Genomic DNA, 26,188 nt, shown 5'->3' on the forward strand with positions numbered 1-26,188 from the left:
AACCCAGAGCACCAGAAGGAAATCCGTGTGGTCACTGGGGTAATGTACAAACTCCTTACAGACAATATTGGAATTGAACCTGGATCACTGGTGCCATACCACGATATTACCATTCTGACTTCTTGTAATACCTCCTCACTCCTTTTCATCTTAGGCCAGGAAGAAACGTAGCCTTGTCACAGAGCTACTCTAAATGTCTTTTGCACCTTAGCATAAAGGGCAGGCAGGAAAAGTCTAGTTACTCCACTGAATCTGTGCCACATTAAGGGCTGAAGTATCCTGACCAGTCAGTCATTCCCTCTCTCTCTCTCTCTCTCTCTCTCTCCCTCTCTCCCTCTCTCCCTCTCTCCACCTCTCCCTCTCCCTCTCCCCCCTCCCTCTCCCTCTCCCTCTCCCTCTCCCTCTCCCTCTCCCTCTCCCTCTCCCTCTCTCTCTCCCTCTCTCCCTCTCTCCCTCTCTCTCTCTCTCACTCCCACTCCCACTCCCACTCCCTCTCTCTCTCTCACTCTCTCTCTCTCTCTCCCACTCTCTCACTCTCTCACTCTCACACACACACAATGTGTAAGTCACTTACCATCCCACACACCTTTGGGATGTGAGAGGAAACTGGAGCATCTGGCAGAAACACATATGGTCGTGGGGAGAACGTGCAAGCCTCACTCAAGTCAGGATTGAACCCAGTTCTCTGGTGCTGTGAAATAATGGCGGCACTGCCTGTGTCACTATGACGCCCCCTTCCTGGGAAACTTTTTATTGCTTTTGACAAGAACTTAGGCCACTACCTTGCATTTTCCAAAAGCTGTATGACTTCCTGTGAAACAAATAATCGACTACTTTCCCGAGGTGAGGAAGTTCTTTGGTCTGAGAACTGATCTCTCACCCATCTCTCACTCTCCTCCTCAACTACTGGAGCTACAAGCCATTGAGCATCTGTGTTATTTTGTGATTTTTTTTCTTAGGGTAGTACGAAGCCCTTCCAGCCCGGTGAACTGTGCTCCCAATTACAGCCATGTACCAATTAGCCTACCAATCCATCTGCATGACTTTGAAAAGTAGGAGGAACCCAGAGCACCAGAAGGAAATCCGTGTGGTCACTGGGGTAATGTACAAACTCCTTACAGACAATGTTGGAATTGAACCTGGATCACTGGTGCCGTACCACGATATTACCATTCTGACTTCTTGTAATACCTCCTCACTCCTTTTCATCTTAGGCCAGGAAGAAACGTAGCCTTGTCACAGAGCTACTCTAAATGTCTTTTGCACCTTAGCATAAAGGGCAGGCAGGAAAAGTCTAGTTACTCCACTGAATCTGTGCCATATTAAGGGCTGAAGTATCCTGACCAGTCAGTCATTCTTTCTCTCTCTCTCTCTCTCTCTCTCTCTCTCTCTCTCTCTCTCTCTCTCTCTCTCTCTCTCTCCCTCTCTCCCTCTCTCCCTCTCTCCCTCTCCCCCTCTCCCTCTCCCTCTCTCTCCCTCTCTCTCCCTCCCTCTCTCTCTCTCTCTCTCCCCCTCTCCCTCTCCCTCTCCCTCTCCCTCTCTCTCTCCCTCTCCCTCTCCCTCTCTCTCCCTCTCTCTCCCTCCCTCTCTCTCTCTCTCTCTCCCCCTCTCCCTCTCCCTCTCCCTCTCCCTCTCCCTCTCTCTCTCCCTCTCCCTCTCTCTCTCTCTCTCTCTCTCTCTCTCTCTCTCTCTCTCTCTCTCCCTCTCTCTCTCTCTCTCCCTCTCCCTCTCCCTCTCTCTCTCTCTCTCTCTCTTCCCCCCACCACCCCCCCCCCAATTGGCCAATTTCTCCTGGGAGAGCTGAAAGAAATAAAGAAAAACAGACCCAAAATGAAAACTTACACTGAGTTCCTTTCCATCTCCCTAAGGGGATCAAACCTAGCATAGGACACCACATGAACACGTTCAGTGTATGATTATTGATTTCTTTCTGATTATCCACTTATCTTCTACAAGAGGCAATCAATGCCTTGCCAAGAAGCGGTCCAGCTACGACTTGAGATCACAACAGCAGCCACCCTCTGTGCAATGCAAATCCACACCATCTACCAGCTAGAAGGAAGAGGACCACATGAACATGGGAACGCAGGTCCGCCAAGTTATGCTTCCTTCCAACTTGGAAATATGTTGCGTCCCTTCATCGTCAGTGGATGGAAGTACTGGAACTCCCTACCTACAGCAGTCAAATCACCGAAAAGGCTGCAGCAGTTTGGCAAACTCAAGGAAATCTCTTACTATTTTTCCTTTCAGTTAGTCCTGACGAAGGGTCTCGGCCCAAAACGTCAGCAGCGCTTCTCCCTATAGATGCTGCCTGGCCTGCTGCGTTCCACCAGCATTTTGTGTGTGTTGCAGCAGTTTGGGATGGCTCAACATGGGAGGTTAGAGACGATTCAACATCTTGTCTTCAAACTACTAATCCTACATCTAATCAAATGATTAGAAAAAAAAACACTCACCCACCAATCCAGAAGTACCTGCTTGAAAGCGATAACACAGCACAACTCATTGGCATCATTTGTCCAGATTGTTGGTGGACCAGCTAACCTGAGCTACAGCTGCTGCAGTCACTGATGGTCAGATGGTCCTTTCGGTGGTCCCGACGCAGATAATATTCGTTACAGTTGTACAGTTTTACATCTGGAGCTTTTTCAAGCTGTTGATTATTATTCTGGAACCCTTAGTTAAAACCTGAACACTAATTTAGAGTTGAAATGGTAAGCTCATTAGATAATTTAATTCTGCTGTAACAGGGTAATATATGCAAATGTGTGAAATTAGACAGTAATCTACATTAAAGTTCAGTTCTGCAATAACAATCCATAATAATGGCATAATTAGAGTTTTCTTTTTGATCTAAATAAGAGCTAAGGTGGGATTGAAGAATGTAAGGTGACCTGAAATCTATTTTGTTTCCCAGAATTTTTCAAAATACCCTTGTGCAAAATGAAACAGCTTTAAATGATTTAGTTTGAAGACAGTCGGCTAAGGATTCAGAACTTTGAAAAAGAATGAATTTCTCCAGGATATCCTATGGCCCTCCAATCTTGCCATCCCATTCTCCATCCAAGCCGTGTGGTTGAAGTTGTAATTTTTGTGTTGGAGCATACGTTACCCTCATCTATTTTTTACTGTACATTTTTCATTTTCAGGTATGCTGTATATCAATTGTTCAGTTATGAATTCCTACTACTCAGGACTTCCAAGAGGACCACAACCTTGTCGTGGTTTGGAGGCTTGTGTGCCTCAATGACCTGGAGAGCCATGTTGGCTGGAGTCAGGGCTTTACGCTTTGGCTCTTGGTAGGGTCACCCAGGCCGAACAGGTCAAAGGGTAGAGAACTCACTAAGGGTGGTCCACCGATTCTCCAGGTTCAGGGGCTCAGCTCAGGGCTAACAACCCTGACTGGTAAAGCAAAATTGTTATGGAAACAGCAATGATGAAACCTTCTATATCTGTGTGTGACAGTATTCCTGAATGATGACAATGAACCAAGAGGAAACTACTGACATGATGAAGGAAGCCATGAACACCACCAGAGATGGTGGAGCTTCATTGCTGCCCAAAACACCATTTGCATGATAGGCAAAAGAAGGAGAAACTACTCAGGAGTTTCTAATTGGGATTCTAATGCAAAGTTGGATGAAAGTTGCTGGCTGCATGCACCAGACCGGCAATGAGCTTGCTCATGCACCTTAAAGGGAGGGGAAATGGCCACAGAAGCTTAAGTAAGTTTTTCTCATTTGCAGTCACATAGGTTTATGTAAATAGTTGTTACACATGATGTTGTACACCTGCTAATGCCTGACCAGAGTTTTGTAGCATAGAAACAGGCTCTTCAGCCCACTGGGTCAGTGAAGACCATCAGGCAGCTGGTTACACTGATCATACAGTAATCACACTTTTTATTATCCTCCAATCTTTGTTAGCTTCTCTCACTTACCTAAAAACTGGGGGCAATTTAGCACTTGTGAGCTGAGGAGTGTGCAGATAGTCATCTCTTGGGTAAATTTGACCTGAAGAATGACACCGAGCTCGAGAGCTCTCAAAGTTCTAGAGACTCAGGCTCAGTCCCGACTTCTGATACTAAACATGGATTTTCATGTTCTCCATGGGAGATTCCTCCAGGTGCTCCAGTTCCAGTGGTTATGGCACTGCTGGAGAATGAGAGAATTCATGCCCAATGTTTCCAAAATTGATCAAACATGTAAAAGACAGATACAGCAAATCTGAAAATCAGCATATTCAAAGGATAGTTTTCCATTCAACGATTTGGAAATCCCATGTAGATCAGCATTTGGTTCACCTGGTAATTTTCCCACACTCCTTAAATTTGCTGTAAAATTTATCATCCTGTGTAACATTTTATGGAAAGTATGTGGAGTATTAATATGAATAACAGCTAATAGTCCAAATAATCTACTCATCTGACACTATCAAAGACCCGAGAGTATTGGTTTAACAAAATTTTACTGAAGTTTAATCTTCCTCTTCCCCAGCATAAAATTCTAAAAATTTATCACCATTTTCCCTTTCCACAGAGGTTGCCTGAGCCAATGTAAGTTCTCAGATCTTATTTTCATAACCTCTCTGCATGCTCTGGGAAAACCCAACTCTGTTAATTGTACGGCAGGGAGGGAGAGCACAGGAGACAGCGGTTTGACCTCCCAAGCAACACACACAAAATGCAAGAGGAACTCAACAGGTCAGGCAGCATCTATGGAGAAGAGACTCAGGAAGAAGAGATTCAGGACTCAGGAAGAAGGGTCTCAACCCAAAACATTGACTGTACTCTTTTTTTAATATAGATGTTGCCTGAGTTCCTCCAGCATTTAGTATGCATTGCTTTGGATTTCCAGCATCTGCAAATTCTTTCAAGTTTGGTCTCCTGTGGTTGTGAATAAACACAAAGCTGTACCTTTCACAACACAGTTATTGACAGGAGGCCTCGCGTCTGACTGCACGTCCTCAGATACTTCTTAAAATTGGTTTATGCACGGCATGAATTTTGATTAGTTCAGTGGCTAAAAGTAGGCAATGGTATGAGTTTAAACGTTTCCATATCTCCATCTAAACCAGGGATTCCCAACCTTGGGTCCATGGACCCCTCAGTTAATGGCAGGGGTCTGTGGCTTAAAACAAAAATGTTGGGAACCCCTGATCTAAATTGTTTAATCATTCGGATTGTAGTTGAGACTTCGCAACATTAAGCAGTCAATACAAGTCCCTGATGGGAGAGAGCTGAAGTTATGTTTGCTCCAACCAAAGAGTGTGAAGAGTGTTAGGTCAAGGTAGAAACAGCTAGTAAAATTGTTTACAGCAGTGAAGTTATTCATTCAAAGTAAAACATTGCAACAATAAAATCATTGGGAAGCGTGAAATGGTCCATTATCTGAGATTATGCCTCAATTGAATTGCAGGCAGTCTGACACCAGAACAATTCTGAGGGTATGTAACACTCAGCTCATAGCAAAAGGGAAGAGTATTTTATCAATAGACAAAACATTAAGATTACTGTATTGTGTCAACCCCAAGTAAAGGTATTTTACCATGGCATAAGAAATTCTCTTTTCTTTTTATCATTGACTAAAAAATTCTCATCAAGTACTTTGTACATTGTGACATGTCTGTCCATGGCCTCTTCTACTGCCTTGATGAGGCCAAGCTCAGGTTGAAGGAGCAAAACCTCATATTCTGTCTGGGTAGCCTCCAACCTGATGCCACTAACATCGACTTCTCCAACTTGCAGTAATTTTTCTCCCATCCTTCCTTCCCTCTGTTTTCATTCCCCACTTTGGCTACCTTCTAACCCTTTCTCTTCCTCTCATCTGCTCATCGCCTCCCTTTGGTTCCCTTCCTTATTCCCTTTCTTCCATGGTCTACTCCTATTAAATTCCTCTTTCTTCAGCACTTGCATCTATCCCTTCCCAATTCCTTACTTCACCCCTCCTCCCCCACCTTGACCTACTCTGACCTATCCTTCCCCCATCCCCAACCTTCCCCCCGAGCTGGTTGGACTTTCACCTATCAGCACGAATTCCATCTCCTCCCCCCATCTTCTAATTTTGGCTTCTACTTCCGTACTTTCCAATCCTGATGAAGGGTCTTGACCCAAGGCATCAACTGTTTATTTCTCTCGATAGATACTCCATCTCTCTTAAAAGATCAGCTGTATAGATTGAGTTGGAAATCAGTTAGCAAGGCATTGAGGCACTGATGCAATGCAACACTCATCAATCAATACCTGCAGCGTCAGCTTGTGTTGCCCGGTTTTCCTGGGACATTCAGGAGCTGCTTTCTCGACAGATTTCAGAACTCAGTACCAGACAAAAGTAGAAAATATTTTGGGACCTGCTTTGGTTTCTCCAATAGCGCAATGTTCAAAGTATCTGATACTCCTTGTCAACTGGCTGAGGAAGACCTGACGGTTTAGGTCCAGCAAGAAAGAGAGCTGGTCCAGCCTCTGCTGTAATTACCTGACTCACAAGTCTCTCGAAGTATAGGGAGTGTCACTCTGGGTTCTCCCCATCTCAATCTTGATTTGGATTTCAATGCTAATTGTAAATTACATGTTGGCAGCAGGAAAATATCTGCAATTCTTCCCAATTCTGAACAAAAAACATTTAAGTCCTTCCTGAAAAATGTCCTACACAAACAAAATGTTGGAGGAACTCAGCAATTCAGGCAGCATCCATGCAGGTGGATGAGCATTCGATGTTTAGACCTGATGAAGGGTCTTGGTCTGAAACTTCATCACCATTACTACAGGCATGATGAGCCAAGTGACCTCTAAACTTTACGAGACTGGTGATGTAAAGTTGCCTTTAACAACTTCTTTTAATTCCTCTGCAGCTGCGGAAAGCAATAATCGACCACATGTCGGACTCTTTTCTGGACACCACCGTCCCACTCCTGGTCCTGATTGAAGCCGCAAAACGTGGAAACGAAAAGGATATCAAAGAATATGCCACTATATTCAGAGAGCATGCTAGTAAACTGGTGGAGGTAAGAGCCAGAGAGGCCTGGTCTACATACTGTACACCCAGTGTTCTCAGTTCTCATTGTGGATCAAGGTGACAACTGATTGCGCTCTGAGGATCTGTCACTTGTGTTAAACATCATGGAGAATATTGAACTTGTAAACCTTAGAGTTATCAGGTAAGGGATACTCTAAGAGTTTCTGCATTAGAAATTAGTGAGAGGTTGTTAATCTCTGGTTGTTAATCCCCTCGGATAATTGGCAGTACTTAGAGCAAATCTTCTACTCATGTATTTTCCGAATCTCCACTTGTTGATGCAAGTTCATTGTGAGAATAGAGTTATTGCACTTTAATTGCAATTTTAGTTCAGTAAATATTACAACAGACACTGGGACATAATCCTTGCTACTCGTGCTGGTTGTGTTGCCTAGAAGATCACCTGTTTGCTCTGAGGTAGATAGGTATAATAGAGTGTTTCCCTGAAACTCACAGGCATTCCACAAACATGTCTTCTTTAGAGTCGGTGCAGATCAGAAATAAAGTGGTTTTGCATTATTAGCATGATGTAAACAATATTCCCATTATCTGTGGCAATTTAAATGGAAGAGGTGTTTTGAGTTTTATCTGTCAATCCCAAGGCTTGGAGATGTAGAAATAAAAATGGGAAGTACAGCTCTTTTCCTTGTAGAAGTTGAAAGTTTGTTAAATTGTCTGTTAAATGTGGTGGTCACACCGTCATTGCAACAGCCTACAGTGATAGGGGACAGGACGATGTCAAGCTCAAAGACTGGATAAGGTCGAATTCAGGGACTGGAACTGGGGCATAATATTGGCACAATATTCTGGGTTAAAACATTTCCCCTCATTAAACCACAAAATGAATCACCTTTACTACATTTTAGTAACTTTCATATTTATTTTCCTTGGGTTTGGACATGTCCATAAGTGGAAACACTTGCCCCTACAACTGCTGCATAATTTTATCCACTTTACAGTTCCATTTTCTAGAGAAAAGAGGCCAGCCAGTTCAGGTTTGTTATTTGGAAGAGAAGTAAGAAGAGGAAGGAAGCAAAAAGCAATAGGACAAGCTAATGGGTGAAGTAAGGTGGTGATGTTTCATGAAGATAATGAGTGAGCTAGGGTCGTGATGCTTAGTGAATGGGTTTACTGTGTGACCGTCTGGGTTAAATATTACTGGTTTAATTACCAGACCCTGCCAGGGAAGAATCTGCCCACATTGACTGCTCTGAATAACTTCTGAACTAGTGCGTCTATATTCGGTTGAAATAAATCACAGGGAAATGCCCCATTGAGTCATGAAACTGTGTCAATGGCCTTCATTGCTGTGCTGCTGAATGAGATTCCATCATGGAATTTACCCTCTGGTGCTGTGACTCTATTAGTTAATTGAACTAACTACCTTTCTTGGTCTTCCAATCCTGCTGTGCATTAATTGTCACGGTCAACTCCCAATGTTCAGTCGGCCTGGCATTCATTCGCTACCTGACTGCACCAGAGTGTACTGAGAGTCATAACACTGGAAAGGGAGAAAGTACCTTGAAGGAGGACGCGCTGCTTTAGTTGTAAATAGAATTCAGTCCCCTCTTGCAAATCAAGGTGCTGGGTGAATTTTTGGATCATGTACTTTTTTCACTGAAAGAAGACTCTTCAATATTGAGATGTTAACTTATTCTCCTGATTTATATTTGTTGACAGGATGGTGCTTCTGTTTATTTTTTTGAATACAAGGTATAATTTAAGATACTCTGATAGTTGAAATAAGTCATAATAGCTTCTAACCATTTAGCACCTTTAATGTAAAATATCCCAAAGAACTTAACGTCAGGTTGGATGACACGAAGGCTTGTTTGGAAAGTATATTTTAAGGAGAGTTCCGAAGGAGGAGAAAGGAGGGTGGGGGTGTGGGGAGAGATCTAGGAAGTAGAGCTTGGGGAACAGCACTGAAATTATGTGGTAATAAGATGAAAGAAACATTCAGCAGTACAGTTAGGCGGTTTCTGAGCAATAACTACATTAAGTCAGCATTTTTTGCATTATATAGGATTCTTTACATCAGCTGAATTTTAAATCTGAACTATTGTACATGAGTAAAAAAATAATTTCATAAAAGTAAAGTTTCAAGTCTAATCTCTGTGATGGATTGCCGAATATTTTAATGCAATGGAGAATGAAAATAACTGAAAGTCAAAGTAAATTTATAACCAAACTATGTATATCTCACCCTATACAGTCTCACTTTGATATTTAGCTTCTTGTAGGCATTTGCAGGAAAATAAAATCAATATGGAAGACTTAAAACAGAGCAGAGCTGTTCACTGCTTGGGATTTTCCTAAGTACTTTCAGCCAAAGCAGGACTCTGAGAGGTAAATGTTATTGTAATGTAGGAAGTTCTTGCTGCTTAGCTAATCAGTTTGCTAATCCATCCAAGCAAACTACCAGAGTTTGGGTTATTCAGTTCCCACTGCTAGCCTGTAATTCAACAGGTTCATCTCTAGCAGATAAATATCCTGAGATTTTAAATGCCCTTGTTAAGTGTATTTATTTTTTATTTTATTTCGATATGTATCACTGTACGAGCCCACACCACCCAATTACACCCGTGAGACCAATTAACCTACTAACCTGTACATCTTGGGATGTGGGAGGAAACTGGAGCACCGGGAGGAAACCCACATAGTTATGGGGAGAACGTACAAACTCCTTACAGACAGTGGCAGAATTTAGCCCAGGTCACTGGAACTGTAATAGTGTTGTTAACTGCTACGCCAGTGTGCCAGCCCCAATAGCTGCTGGTACTATCAACTGATCTGTCATAGAGTCTGTGACAAAAGATGACAGAATGGTCCAATATTTACTATCACTGCCTTGCAGTCCCAGAGATTGGACCTGACCCAAGCTATCTGCATGAAGTTTACATGTTCTTCCTTTGACTGTGTTAACTTTCCCTCAAGTGTTCTAGTTTCATCCCACATGCCAAAAATGCTTCAAGAGAAAAGGTTAATCTGCAGTGTATGTGGGTGACAGGAGAATCTGAATGGGGATGTTGCTAGGATATTGATATGTGATAGGAACAGGTTTGTGTGTTTGATGATTGACACAGATATGGTTGAAAAACCCGTTCCTCTGCTACGTGGCTCCGTTTCTCAGCAAAGCTTTCTCTGGGCTGGTTAGCTTCTTAAAAACTGCCAATAGTATGCTTGCTTAGTTCCTGCTCCTCAACAGAGCGCTCTGTAGGTCATTCCCTGAGAAAGGCTGTGTGTTTTTATTTTGCTCAATCCGTTCCTTTCAATTCCAAAGTGGTGTCATTGAAGGAAGCACAGCGGGGCTGTTCCAAGAGCTGGTGAGCAGCAGTAGCATTGACAGGATTGAAATGCCCTGAGGACCCCTTCTCGTTAACTGGCTGATAAGTTCCATGTTGATGTGAAGCAGGCAATGTCACAACTGAACTCTGAAACAAGAATGGCAAATGCTGGAGACTCTCAGCAGGTCAGGCAGCAATCAGTAAAAAGAGTAACAGTTAATGCTTTGGGTCAAAGACTCTTCATCGGATGAAGGGTCATTGACCTGAAGTATAACTCTTAATACACATCCAGATCTGCTGAGTGCTGCCAGTATTATCTGTTATTGTTTCAGCTTTCCAGCTTGTGTAACATTTTTGATTTTCAGTTTCAGCTGAGGTAGTGTTTCTTATCCACAGGAAATGTCAGTAACTTGAATATTACTGTATTTACACCATTCACCATAAGTCTTAACAGTAACGTGTTATGGCTGTGGCTCGGTGGAAGAACACAGTTCTGCACAACTTTAATATGACTGTTTTAGTCCCAGGCAAGGGCAGTGAATCAGTGGACCCTCACTTTATGAGACAGCTTGTCCAACCTGTTGTCCACCTGCTGTTGACTATCAAGTGCAGCTTCAGTGTGAACTGTTCAACTTTCTGTGGGCCTGTGGTAGCATTACTCTGTGTTTACTGGCGACCAGGGGTGCTCATGTGATTGATGAGCTGATCGTGTCAGTATCAGAGCCAATCTCCTCTGTTTAACAGGCCTGAAGTCTAAAAGGTTCAGATTCATCTTCATTTATTCATCACAAGTACAACTTGTAACGATGTGCTGGGAGCAGCCGGCAAGTTTCATCACAAGTTCTGGCACCAACATATTGATTGCCATTTATTGTCATTGATATGATCTTGCAATAAATACGAGAGGCTTCGATCAACATATTTAATATTAATTATCCTTCTTAAAAGTATTGGAAGCCATTCCACCACATAAGAAACTACACCTAGCTAAAGCACTCAGTGATCCTTGCCTCTTCACCTTATTGTTTGTTTAAATCATTATTTGAACAACTGTCAGCGTATTCATTTTCACAGGGGTGTTTGCTGTGTGAAGTAGAAATATCCCCAATGAAACCACTTCCAGATTAATAGCTGGCAGATCACTTGACCTTTTTCTAACTTTTTTTTTGGAAGTAACTTTCACTTGGAGGAAGAAAACTTCATCCTAGTGTTCTACCACATCACCCTTATCCTATACCTATCAAACCACAGCTCCCATAGGTCTCAGTACTCTTTCCCACTGCCTACAAGATCAAGATGTGTGCTGGCACTTCCTGGTGATGTTCTGTAGACTTGCATGGGAATTATAAAATGCTAATATTGTTTCATTGTACTCATTTCACTTTTAACCATCAAAAGTGTGCTCATTTACATTCTAATCTTCTACTTAATCATCTTGATTGTTTTCCATAATTGCAATATTTCTGCTTGAATTTGTCATTTTGTAGGTGGTTCTGATGCGTGAAGGAGTCAGGGAATGGAAAAGTCTAATTTTGTCTCCTTCCAGAAGCTGTGCTGACCCAGGCTTTGTCTACACTTGTTTTGGGAGATCACTGAGGAATGCCTGGTGCACTGCAGTGGGCTGGCACAGTAGACTCTGTTTGGGGAGAGGTGATCGGAGTCATGAGCTCAAGTAAAGCACAAGGCTATTTCTGAGGTGGTGCACTCTTTGCTGAGGTTCTGGGAGAAACCAAATCAAATTCGATGGTTGGATAGTTTGAGAAAGGTTTCTTTGGTGAACTTCACATTGAAATTTGCTGACTACTAATGAAGTTAGATCTCTTGGTAATACCAGAGTAAGAACAGAAAAAACTAAAACACTCGGCAGGTTAGGCAGCATCTGTGGCAAAGACCTGGGGCTTTTCTTTACAAAATGCTGCCTAATTTACTGAGTGTTTCAACCATTTTCTGTTTTTTATTTGCATTTTTTATTGATTTCCATATATTTGTCATATTTCTGTCAGCTGCCAAATCCAGAAGAATTTAAAGACTGGCTTCTAAAACATCTGACTATTTACAATGTTTATTCTGAAGAGAACCAAAAAGTTTATTAGAATGACAGCTTGTTTAATGTTGATTTTCTTATCCTAATACATGGAAACAGTTATTCAGCAATGAATAATAAGTAATCAAAACCACGTTGAAAGATGAAGCCATTGTCACTCTGGAGATTTTTCTTCTCAGAATCATTTCTATTGCTGTCCTGAACTTTTAGCAGCTGACAGATGCAGCCCTAGAAATACTGTATACACCAGAATAGTACCAGAACAGACAATTGTGTATAATAGATCTCTGCTAATATTAATGCTTCATGGGAAACACTGCCCCAATGTTCTCTATCTACTTCAATTCAAAACCCATGGCTAAAAGTCTATTTCTTCCCTATTAAGGGCCACTGCACACCCAAACCTTACCTCAACTTTAAAAATTCAATCTACCCTGTCTCCTTTCGTAAACTGTCAGATGGGAAGTGACAAAAGCAACTTGGTAAATAACTGCAGATTATCAGTGAGTTGAAGTTGAAAGTAACTTCTACTCATGAAGTTGAAAGTAATAGAAGATGGGGAAAAGAGAAAAGAACTTTCGACGGAAAAGGATGATGAAATGCCAACCAACATTACCAGAGGAAGAATTTCTAAATCCCATATATATTTGAAACCTCTTTGCTTTGAATCTTGCTCAACTTAATCATCAGTACTACTTGTCTAACATGTGAAGCATTGACACTCACTGACACTCTCTGTTTTGACACCATTACAAACAGAATACCTGTCTGATTTTAGTCAATTGTAACAGAATTGATGGAACAAAGGATTGGGAGGGAAGGACAGAAACTTCAAAGAAACAGCTCAGTAAGTTATTAAATCAGAGCTTATAAGACAAAGCAGTACAGAATTATTAATTATTTGCAGATATTCTATTTCCCTAGTTTCAGTTTTCCTTCATTACTAAAGTTTTACTACTTCAAGGTGTCTTTGGCTGATAAGTAATTTACTTAAAGTGAAGTGTTACATAGCAGCAGCAATACATCACACTCTGAGTTGGGTTTTAATGTTAAAACCACTGTCTTTATTAGTATCTACTTGGAATATAGTAACTTAAAATTATCAGACGTTAACAGTGTTATGCGTAGAAATATGTGCGTGTGGCTCCCAAACCATCAAGTTTGGGAACTTAAAGTCATAAGAAAGTAAAGTAGAAAAGTTCAGTGATCTCTGAAGTAAATGATGGGAGAGAGATTTGTAATCCAAGGTGAAATGTAGAGAGGGGGCGATTATGTCAAATTCCACGAGTTCCCCTGCTGGTAGAATGAAATAGCAGATGTCGAAGACCTTGTCCATTGAGTCGTTCCGAAATTCATGTAGAAATAGGTGACATGCCTCGGAAATATCCCGTCTTCCAAGTGGTAGCCACAGAGCATACCTGAATTCAGGCAAGGGTTAATGAATGTATATATAAGGGAAGAAAATATAATATCACTGCTCTCGATTAATATTTCTCAAATTTTTACCTTTCTCCCCCTATATCATATAATTAAGAATATATTTAAATATTCTTCTGTCCTTAAACATCCATCAAATCCATTCACTGTCCCTGTCTTCATCTTTAATCCATTTCACTTTTAAATCTTTGGCTGTGGTTAGTGAATATTTGGGAGTTCTTGTGCAAATTCATCCACATCCCGATAATCAGTAAAAGATCTTCTTTTTCCGTCATCCAAAAAAATTATCAGGGTTGCCGGGTGGCGCAATATAAGTTTTCCCATAAAACTTTTTTCGCTGGATTAAATTCCTTCTTTCTTTTCAAAAGGTCATAACTTATATCAGGATAGAAAAAAACTGTTTTCCCTTCTATCATCAATGGCCCGTTTCTCTTTCTGGCACGTTGGGCAGCCGCCTTCAGGATCTTTTCTTTATCTTGATATCTTAAGCATTTTATCAAGATTGATTGTGGGTTTTGATCAACTTGAGGTCTTGATCTTAAGGCTCTGTGAGTCCTTTCAATTTTAATTAACTGGGTTCCTTCTTCCATTTCAAAAATTTCAAGAATCCATTTTTGAAAAAAATTTATTGGATCCTCTCCCTCTATACCTCCTTTAAGTCCAACTATCTTAATATTATTTCGTCTGTTAAAATTTTCAAGTACATCCACTTTTTCCAACAACTGTTTTCTTTCTGATGTCCAGGCAGAAATATTATCTTCCATTTTATTCACTCTATCAATGGTGTCTCCTGTTATTTCTTCCAAGTTTTTAATTTTCTTGTCCATTTTATCCTGTCTTTTCATAATTTTATCAAACATAATCTTCATATTTTTAATATCTTTTTTATTACTTTTAATGCTTTTAATTCATTCATTATTTGCACCAAAGATTTTTTTATGTCTCCAATATCACCTCCAACCTCTTCCTGTTGCTCTTCTTTGTTTGTCTCTTCGTCTTTGTCTGATTTATCCAGAGAATCTGATTCCACCTCATATTCACTTTTACTTTCAGTTCCGATCATAGCTGGGATTTGTAGTTTGAGTTGCTCATGTTTGCGCACGTCCCTTCCTTCACACATGTGCAATTCCTGTTGCTCCTTTTTTTTGGGAAACGGTTGATGTTGCCGCAGTTTCCTGTTCTGTATTGCCGGAGGTAAAATGCACTAGAGCCCAAGGCTCTTTCATGGTTGCCGGCCTTGATTCTTTTCCAACTTGTGTTGTCTTCAAAGTAGTAGTTTTCTTCTGCTTCTGTTTAGGAGACATATCTTAAGACAATCCTGAGTAGTTTATAAGTAATTTTAAAAAATATTTACTAACTTTTCTTCACTTAAACATTATTTTACTGGTTTTTTACGGGAGAGCTGGATTTCCACGTCTCGGTCCTACGCCATCACGTGACGTCCCCCCAAGTATATATAAGAGAAGAAAAAATAATATCACTACTCTCGATTAATATTTCTCAAATTTTTACCTTTCTCCCCCTGTATCATATAATTAAGAATATATTTAAATATTCTTCTGTCCTTAAACATCCATCAACTCCATGCACTGTCCCTGTCTTCATCTTTAATCCGTTTCACTTTTAAACCTTTGGCTGTGGTTAGCGAATATTTGGGAGTTCTTGTGCAAATTCTTCCGCATCCCGATAATCAGTAAAAGATCTTCTTTTTCCATCATCCAAAAAAATTATCAAGGTTGCCGGGTGGTGCAATATAAATTTATAACCCTTTTCCCATAGAACTTCTTTCGCTGGGTTACATTTCCTTCTTTCTCTTCAAAAGGTCACAACTTATATCAGGATAGAAAAGAACTGTTTTACCTTCTATCATCAATGGCTCGTTTCTCTTTCTGGCATGTTATTTTTTTCTTCTCTTATATATACTTTTTTATGTTACAGGGGAGCTGGGGGAACTTCGGATCGATTACTACGGGATTCACGTGTGTAATCATGGCGATTGCCATGACCCGCACAACGGAGGGGGGTAATGTTGTGTTTTTTCTTTATTCACAACATTAGTAGGGGGGGGTATTTTGTTATCTTTTTTCTTTATAATCTATTTTTCTTAAATTTTTCTTTCTTTGCCTGGACAATCAGTGGGGGGGGGGGGGGGGGGGTTGGAGAGACACATAGCAACACGGAGAATTTTAAAAAGATTCCCCAAGGTACTACGAAAGTTGAAAAGTTAGGAATTACTATAGACTGGAGTAACCCTGTTAAAAATAATAACTAATTTACTGAATTTTTAAAGTGTTAATGTTAATGGGCTTAATGGACCAGTGAAAAGAAAAAGAATTTTAACATACATTAAGAAAATGAAAATAGATATAGTTTTTAGCTGCATTCCATTTGAAAAAATTACGTATAATTTAGGAGATAAATACGAAATATTTCTAAAAATTTGGCGCCCTTATTTACAAAAGATAGGATTAAATATATAGGTGCTCCAAAGATAAGTTATTGGTTATTTGGGGAAAGAAATAAATATATATACTAAAGCTATTATGAACTCCATGGAGCATGTGGGGATCTTCCGATACCCAGGCATTCTTTCTTTTTTTTTCTCTTTCTACAGGGATATGTTCGGGGGGAGAGGTTAAGGGGAGGGGGGAAGGGTTGATAATTTATTTTTCCTTCTGTAACCATTTGAAAATTTAGTTAAAAAAAATTATAAAATAAAAAAAGAGTTAATGAAAGTGATACCACAGGATACTCCAACAAATCGACACAATGGATTATACGAAGTGACAGTCACACATCCATTGTGCACTGCATGCTGATAATCAACCCAACCTTTTGCGCATTGGAGAGTATGGAATTTCGATGACAGCAACAAACTGAAGTTCCAGTGGCTTTGTTCTCTCGCGCTCTCATTCTCTCGCTCCATCTCTTTCTCTCTCTCCACATGGGTTTAAGTCTGCAGCAGGCTGCCACAGCTTGTGACTGATGTCATAGTCCCGCCTCACTCAGGCGCTCTTAAAGCAACACCCACAGTGCAAACCTGCGTCTCTCGTAACACCTCCCCCCAAAAAGGAGAATTTTGATCGGGAAGAGCAAAATTTTAACTGCAAACTACAATATGTGAAACAATATATTTGTGCTTTACATATATCATACTATAGATTAATATAGTATATTGAAGAAGTATACAAATAATGAATTCCACTCCACTATTAATAATACCTTGCCAGCTTAACATCTAGAAATGTAATTGGCAATTATATTATCCTTGCCCTTAATGTGAGTTATCATGATATCATACTCCTGCAAAATCAAACTCTGTTGTTAAATTGGAGTTTCTTTAACCATTTTCCTTAACCACAATGACATGGCCAAATTCAACCTTGGCTAAGTTAACTGTAGGATTGGCTTTCAAGAGCCTTTCAAACATCTCTTCCACTGCAGACATATGTATTTCCCAGTTATCATTCCCTCTGACTAAATCATCAATATAGGCATCTGTGTGTTTTAACCCTTGAATTACAGAATTAATCATTCTCTGGAATGTTCCTGGAGCATTTTTCATTCCAAATGGCAGAACATTGTACTCATACAACCCAAAAGGCATTACAAATGCAGAAATTTCTCTGCCTCTATCCATTAATGGAATACGCCAATACTCTTTCAACAGATTAGTAAGAAACTTAGCTTGTCCAACCTTGTCTATGCAATCATCCACTCTGGGGATGGGATAAGCATCTGTTTTTGTTATAGCATTCACCTTTCTATAATCAGTGCAAAACCTGACACTACTATCTGATTTAGGTACAATAACACAAGGTGAGCTCCAATCTCAAGTTTAATGCTGGATAATACCATTTTCTGGCATATACTCCATCTGTTGCTCAGCAAGTTTACATTTTTCCATATTCGTGCAATATGGATGCTGCTTGATAGGTTTAGCATCACCAATATCTACATCATGTGAGGTGACTGTGGTACTTTTTGGAACATTAGGAAATAAATTTTTAAATTTTAGGATTAACTGTTTCATTTGCTGCTGCTGTGGCTGTAAATGAGCCAATTTCTTATTAATGTTTTCCAAAACAGTTGAATTTGTTAGTCCAGTTGAGACAATGTTTGGTTTGAAATAAGCCTCAGATGTATCAATTAATGAGTTCTCAGAAAAGTCAGACTCATTGTTTTTGACAACAATGGTCACATTGGGCATTTGTTTTTCAAAATATGGTTTTAACATGTTTATGTGTACCAGCTGTGTTGACTTCCGCCTATCTGGTATTTTAACTACATAATCCATATCATTGACTTTAGACACTATCTCATAAGGACCATGGTATCTGGCTTGTAACGGGTTTGTCAATATTGGAAATAACACAAGGGCTTTATCTCCCACCTGGAATTTTCTCATACAAGCTTGTTTATCATACCAGCATTTCATTTTGTCTTGAGAAACCTTTAAGTTTTCCTTTGCTAGGCTACAGGCCTTGTGTTATCCATCTTTGAATTTCAAAACATAGTCTAGAAAATTAACATGCAGGTCTTTGTTAGCCCACTGTTCCTTTAACAATGCCAAAGGTCCTTGGACCTGGTGACCAAACACAAGTTCAAAGGGACTAAAACCTAGGGTCTCCTGTACTAATTCTCTTACTACAAATAAAAGCAAATGAATTCCTTCATCCCAATCCTTCTCATTTTCAATACAGGATGTCTTAATCATGGTTTCAAGGGTAGAATGGAATCTTTCTAAGGCCCCTTGTGATTCTGGATGGTACGCAGATGACGTAATCTGCTTGGCTCCCAGTTCATAGACTACCTGCTAGTATACTCCAGACATAAAATTAGTTCCTTGATCAGACTAGATTTCTTTAGGCAAACCAAATAAAGTGAACAAGAGAGCCTTCGACACAGTTTTGGCTTTTATATTTCTGAGGGGTATGGCTTTGGGAAATCTGGATGCTGTACACATGATGGTTCGCAAATACTGATGATCAGCCTTAGTCTTTGGCAATGGGTCAACACAATCCACAATAACTTTGGAAAAGGGTTCACCAAATGCAGGAATAGGCTGCAGTGGGGCCACTGGAGTAACCTGATTAGGTTTACCCCCAATCTAACAAGTATGACAAGCCCTGCAAATTGTTGCAACATCTTTCCTCAAACTGGGCCAGAAGAACTGTTTCAAAACTTTGATCATAGTTTTATTCACACCTAGATGGCCACCCAAGGGCATACTATGGGCCAAAATTAAAATCTCATTCCTATAGACTTTAGGAACTGCAACCTGGTGAACAATTGCCCATTTCTCACTTGCAGGAATATCAGGTGGTCTCCACTTCCTCATTAACACTCCATCTTTGAAATGATACTCAACTGGCACTTTCTCAATCGCATCGCCTGAGAGCTTCTTCTCTTAAAGCTTCAATCTCAGGGTCTCTGCTCCGTCCTGCTATAAACTCCTTTCTAAACAGAGATCAATCTTTATCGTCACATTTAATACCTGGATCCTGGTGAAACAATGAAGGCAGAAATGTCCCTGACAAGTCATCAAAACCTGAATCCCGATTTTGGCTATCATGGTAGCAGAACCATGCTGCACAGAACTATCTGCATTGGCTGACTTCTCAGCCATACTTTGAGTTACTGCGCAGCAGGGATAAATGTTAGGATCCATCTTTAAATCATCAGTGATTGGCTTGGTTGACAGCTGCACTTCAGGAACAACTTTACCACCTGCTAGGTCATTCTCTAACAACAAAGAAACACCATCCACCGATAAACTGCGTTGTGGTCCTATTTTAACAGGTCCTGAAACTAACTCCCACTCCAAAATTAGCTTGTGCAGAGGTATAGAAACAGTGTCACTTCCAATGCCTCAGATCAGAGTTACCTCATCAGTGGCAGTCTCGCCACTAAACTTTAGAACACTGTCTGATATAAGTGACTGAGAAGCCGCGGTATCTCGAAGAGTTCTCACTGGTACCGGAGTTGACCCTTCCTTTACTGAAACAAACCCATCTGGCGTAAAGTGAAGGAATCCTTTCCTAACCCGACCAGATGTCTTAACCTTTGACAGAGCTTCATTGGGATGTTCAGAAACCTGTGGATTTATGGGTGTTTCAACACGTTGAACACAGGCATCCGGAAATGTCTCCTTTTCCTTCTTCTTCTTTAAGAGGGAACGGTTAGCCATAACATGACCAGGTTTCCTACAATAGTGACAAGTAGGACCAGAATGTTTCTCCTTCACTTACTTCCCTTCATCCTTACCTTTGTCACTAGATCCAGATTTGATTTCTGGCTTACTCTGGCAATCCATGCTACCCTTTTGGAAGGTCTTACTCGGGGTAAATTTAAACTTGTGGGTTAAGGCAAACTCATCTGCTAATTTAGCAGACTCTTGCAAGGTGGCAGCATCCTTCTCATCTAAATATGTCTTTATGTCATTAGGGATGCAACTTTTAAATTCTTCAATTAAAACCAACTCTTTCAGTTTTTCAAAATTACCACCTGCATTTTTAGTTGTAGCACCATCTTTCAAAACACACAGACTTCTCAAGCAAATTCCACATAAGTCTGGTTCACAGATTTCTTCAAATTCCTAAACCTTTGCCTGTAGGCTTCTGGAACCAGTTTATAGGCTTTAAGCACAGCCTGTTTCATGGCCTCAGAATTAGCTGCATCTTCAATTGAAAGGGCAGAATAAGCTTGTTGAGCCTTAGCTGCATTACATTCTGTAACAGGAGAGGCTTCCTTCCAGCCACTTTAGGCTCTAAGCCAGTTTCTCAAAATGCGGGAAGTATTTATCAACCTTAGTTTCATCAAATGGAGGGACTAATATAACTTCCCGACTGGCAACAAACTTATCACCAGTGTCAAACACTGGACCCCCTTGCTGTAGTTTCTCTATCTTCTCCAGTTCAAATTCCCCCTGCTTCTCTGCTTCTTCAGCTGCAAAGTGCCTTTGTTTTTCTGCTTCCTCAGCCTCGAGCTGTTTTTGTCGTAACTCAAACTTGAGCTGTGGCTGTCTTCACCTATCCTCAGCCCCCATCTTTAGTTTTTCCAACTTGTAATTGAGCTCAAGATCACTGGATTTACTTTCAGGAAACCTTTCTAACTCCACTTCTTCAAACTTCCCCAAAGTGATACAGTGCATAACTATTATCCTCTGAATCGGTACCTTTTTCACATCCCGTTTTACCGCAGTAAGCCCCAGCTTCCTAGCAATGGCCAACAAGTTGGCCTTTCTGGCATTCCCTAATGCCTTAGGATTTGGCGACGCCAGAGATGCATTAATATCCATTGCTGCTGGTTTCCACACACAAGTCAATCAAAAGGGAAGTAGCTAATGAAATCAATAATCAATCAATCAATAAGCTCCAATTTTACGTACCAGCAGCAATAGATCACACTCTGAGTTGGGTTTTAATGTTAAAACCACTATCTTTATTAGTATCTACTTGCAATACAGTAACTTAAATGAAATAAACAGATGTTAAACATGTTATATATCTGTGGCTTCCAAACAATCAAGTTTAGGAACAATTCTTAAAATCTTAAGAAAGTAAAGTAGAAAAGTTCAGTGATCTCTGAAGTAAATGATGGGAGAGAGATTTGTAATCCAAGGTGAAATGTAGAGAGGGGGCGATTATGTCAAATTCCATGGGTTCCCCCACTGGTAGAATGAAATAGCAGATGTCGAAGACCTTGGCAGTTGAGTCGTTCCGAAATTCATGTAGAAATAGGTGACATGCCACAGAAATATCCCGTCTTCGAAGTGGTAGCCACAGAGCACACCGGAATTCAGGCAAGGGTTAATGAAAGTGATACCACAGGATACTCCAACAAATCAACACAGATGGATTATATGAAGTGACAGTCACATATCCATAATGGACTGCGTACCGATAATCAACCCAACCTTTTGGGCATTGGAGAGTATGGAACTTCCAGTCTTACAATGACAGAAACAAACTGAGGTTCCAGCAGCTTTACCAGTCCCAATCAGTCTGTCAGTCAGTCCGTCAGTCACACCTCCCCCCCCTCTCTCTCTCTCCCTCTCTCTCACTCCCTCTCTCTCTCTTCCTCTCTCTCACTCCCTCTCTCTCTCTCTCCCTCTCTCTCACTCCCTCTCTCTCTCTCTCTCTCCCTCTCTCTATCTCTATCTCTCTATCTATCTCTCTCTCCCTCCCCCCACCCCTTCTCTCCCCCCTCCCCCCCTCTCTCCCCCTATCTCTCTCCCTCCCTCTCGCTCCCTCTCCCTCTCCCCCCCTCTCTCCCCCTATCTCTCTCCCTCCCTCTCACTCCTTCTCTCCCCCTCCCCCTCTCTCCCCCTCCCCCTCTCTCCCCCTCCCCCTCTCTCCCCATCTCTCTCCCTCCCTCTCGCTCCTTCTCTCCCCCCTCCCCCCTCTCTCCCCCTATCTCTCTTCCTCCCTCTCGCTCCCTCTCCCTCTCCCCCCTCCCCCCCTCCCCTATCTCTCTCCCTCTCGCTCCTTCTCTCCCCCCTCCCCCCTCTCTCCCCCTATCTCTCTCCCTCCCTCTCGCTCCCTCTCCCTCTCCCCCATAGGTTTAAGTCTGCAGCAGGCTGCCACAGCTTGTGACTGATGTCATAGTCCCGCCTCACTCAGGCGCTCTTAAAGTAACACCCACAGTGCAAGCCTGCATCTCTTGTAATGGAAGTTACAAAATACCCAAAGCCATCTTACCTAAGGAGATTCTCACAAGGAACCCTGCCAGGTGAAAATAAACTTGGAAGGAAGATAACTGTTCTATGACTAGTCAGGGCCAACTTTATGATAGATTTGATGCTGTTCCTGTAATCAAGATTCAAAATTCAAAAACTTTATTGTCATTCTAATTGTACATCAGCTCTGCAGGGCAGAATGAGACAGCGTTTCCCAGGGGCAAGTGCAATCATAACATAACAAACGCAACACTAAGTAATAAACATAACAATAAATAGCAACAGCCACATGTCAGATAAAACAAGTTAAAAGTGTCCAAAGTAGAGTCAGGTAGAGCAGCTATTTAGCAGTCTGGCTGCCTGTGGGAGGAAGCTGTTTAGTAGCCTTGTGGTTTTTGTTTTGATGCTCCTGTAACGTTTACCTGATTAAGGCACCATTAATCATTAAGGCACCAGAGTACAATAATAGAACCTTAGACGGTGCAGAAGAGATTTACCAGAATGCTTCTTGAGTTACAGAGCGCGTCTTATCAGGATATCTTGAGTGAGCTAGGGCTTTTCTCTTTGGAAGGAAGGAGGTTGATGGAGGTGTTCAAGGTGATAAGAGGCATAGATTGTGTGGATAGCCAGAAACTTTTCCCAGGGTGGAAATGACTAATACAATGGTGATTGGAGGAATGTATAGGGAGGATGCAAGAGGTATGATTTTTACACAGACTAGTGAGTGCATAAATATCCTTCCAGGGGTGGTGGCAGAGGCAGATACATTAGAGGCATTTAGAGAGGAACATGGATGATAGAAAAATGGAGAGCTCTACAGGAAGGAAGGGTTAGTTGAGTAGGTTCATAGGTTGGGAGAACGCTATGGCCAAACAACTGTACTGTGTTGCAGTGTTCTATGTTCTATATAACACCACATCTTCCACAATGTCAATATATATTTTTTTCATTTATTCTACTCCGGATGGCAGCAACAAGGAATGTTTTCACCACCTATTAATTCTGGATAAAGTTAGCAAAATTCCATTCATTGTTTTGAGGCAAATAAATTCTGAAATCGGCTATGATATAGCACAGTTATTGTCCAGTTAACTAAAAGGGAATTCGAAGATTAACACTGCATTCTTAGCACAAAGGGCATGGTCTTCCAGGCAGATAGTGCTTCCTGCTGTCCGATATGCTTTTGAGGCCTCAACTACCCACTACAGACATCTCAAGGCACTGGAAATACTGACAGCAATATTGTCCCTGCAAAACTTTGCAAAACTATTAGAAAAATAAGCAAACCAGTAACATCGACCTCGTCAAGAGCATTATCCTGGGCTACCCTCAGTCGGCCATGTCGGACAGGCAACCTTGTTTACTTGCTTCCCAAAATAGGTGCTCCACTCCATGGTGAACACAAAACGATTTGAGGATATACTCATTTTCTTGAATCAGTTCATCATCCCACTGGCTCCTGGACCATAACTACCAAAAATGGAGAAGAGGCATTATCAGGATGGTTGACGATACATCTTAAGCACACTGTGACTCTGCATAAGTGACGGATCAATGACCCCACTTTGCAAGCTGACCACACACCTGTCCCATCAATGGGAGCAGCTTTGGTGCCCACTTTGGCCCCCATTAGCAAAATCAGAACCCAGAAAAACAGAGTGGCAGCAGATCATCCTGAATGCCAAGGAACAGCCGAAGAAGAGTAAAGAATACCAGAGTTTCAGCAGAGAGTGGTGATATGTGAATAGAGTATTGTACATTTATGAATGTAAATGTACATTTCTGGAACAAAGAAATATGTTTGAAGTCAAGAAAAGGCTATTGCTGAAATAAGAATGCTGAACTGGAAGCTGCAAGAAGTCCATTTCAAATAATGTAGATGGGCATTGGTTTATTGAAAATTAAATGAACTAATTAATCAACTGGCAACACACTATTCCCTCAGGGGTACATTAAAGAGCCTGACTAATTGGCTTTATTCAGAACCCGCAGCCTTCCAATGTAGTGATGAAACACCTAACAACTGGAGCAAACTCGTTTAATGTTTGAGTTGTATGAGGCCAAGCAAGTAACCAGCCCTAATGCTAAACACATCAGTGAACCTGGGGCTGGCTGGCTGGCTTGCTTGCTTATTTATTTATACATACATACATTTCGTATGCATCTATTTAGAGATACAGCAGGGGAACCAACAAGCCAGTGCTGCCCAATAACACCCATGTGACCAATGAACAAGCTGACCCGTGCATCTTTGGAATGTAGGAGGAAAGCTGGGTATCCGAGGGAAACCCACCTTCTCACGGGGAGAACAATCAAACTCCTTGCAGACAATGGTGGAATTGAACCCAAGTCACCAATGCTGGAATAGCGTTACGCTAACCACTACACCACGTTGGCATGCCACCTCAACTCCAAAATGAAAATGAAAATGCTGCAAATGCATCAGAACCGAAAAGGAGTCTTTGGCTTGAAACATGAGCTCTGTTTGGCCTGACCTGTTGAGCTCTTCCTGCATTTTCTGAGCTGTCCAGTCTGGTGTCTGTATAATTGAGTATAACATTCACAGTAGGGTCTAATCAAATTTCTGTGCAACTGAATTCTACAGATAAACCCGTTTCTATCCTGTTCTTTATACTTCTGTTCTGCACATTTTACTCTATGTGTTGTGGGTCAACCACCCCATATTTATTCCCATGGAGTTTAATAACAATCAAATTGGAAGATATTTAATGGCAGCTGATTTAGTATTTCTCATTTTGCACCCATTGTCTCTTTCAAATGACTCCTGATGTGAGTTGACCCAATGGATTCACATTCAGATTTAGATTTATTAGCACATGTACATAAAGTTCATCACTTGAATTAACAGCCAACACAACCAAGGATATGCTAGGCCCAACATAGCATGCCCACTGTGCTTGACAGAGCAACACAGAACACAACAAAACAGAGCATACCAAGTGACAGAACAACAACAGCCCCTTCCTTTCTCCCACTCACTCACCCACCTATGCACATCCACAGTTCTCTAACCCAGGACAGGCCACTTTAAGCCTCCAGCAAACCTGTAGATTTTCAGGTTTTTGGCTTTCAACTTCCCCAATGGATTTACAGAGAATTGCAGACTCAGACTTTGGCTTCCAGACTTCTGGATGATCTACAGGCCTGAATTTGGACCTGATCGGTCTTCAGGCTTCAACAAGTATTTCCAATAGATTTTGGGTTTCAATCTGGATTTTTGATCAATATTTAGGCTTCGATCTGAATTTCTGATTGACCTTTGAGGTTCAATCTGGACTTCCAATTGGCCTTCAAGCTTTGAGTTTCGGTACTGTCACAGGACTTGCTGACGATAGCGAATACGGACCCTGGGTGAGGATCCGACTCAACAGTTATGGGACCTCAAGCATTGTTCTCACTGGTCTGCTGGGCTGATATCTGACCATATCCTTGTCACTGGCCTTTGAATGCAGGGCAGAGGCTTAGGCTCTGGCTTGTCCCCTAATTCCCCTTCATCCCTGCTCCCAAACCTTAACCTGACCCCTAACTCCATCTGTCCCAAAAACATCCCTATAAACCTATAAAATAACCTAACAATCAATTAAATCTGAACCACGACAGAAGCTGCAGCTCAACACTATCTTGAAGCAGGAGGAACAGCTGAAAATCTCTGTATCTCCAGATGGTGCAGTTTCATTTGAGAATTGAATTCATTAGAAGTTTTCCC

The 26,188-nt window shown here is 41.3% G+C and overlaps 1 protein-coding gene across 1 annotated transcript in view; it reads left to right on the top strand.

The window, feature by feature from the left end:
- LOC132379454 (catenin alpha-3-like) overlaps positions 1-26,188 on the top strand; it is a 1,635,404-nt gene that overhangs the window by 899,044 nt on the left and 710,172 nt on the right. The window contains exon 8 of the mRNA XM_059947342.1: positions 6,850-7,002. Coding sequence (XP_059803325.1) covers positions 6,850-7,002 — 153 coding nt within the window. The remainder of the gene's footprint in view (positions 1-6,849; positions 7,003-26,188) is intronic.

This window comes from Hypanus sabinus, chromosome 22, assembly GCF_030144855.1.
Source record: "Hypanus sabinus isolate sHypSab1 chromosome 22, sHypSab1.hap1, whole genome shotgun sequence".
Taxonomy (NCBI): Eukaryota; Metazoa; Chordata; class Chondrichthyes; order Myliobatiformes; family Dasyatidae; genus Hypanus; species Hypanus sabinus.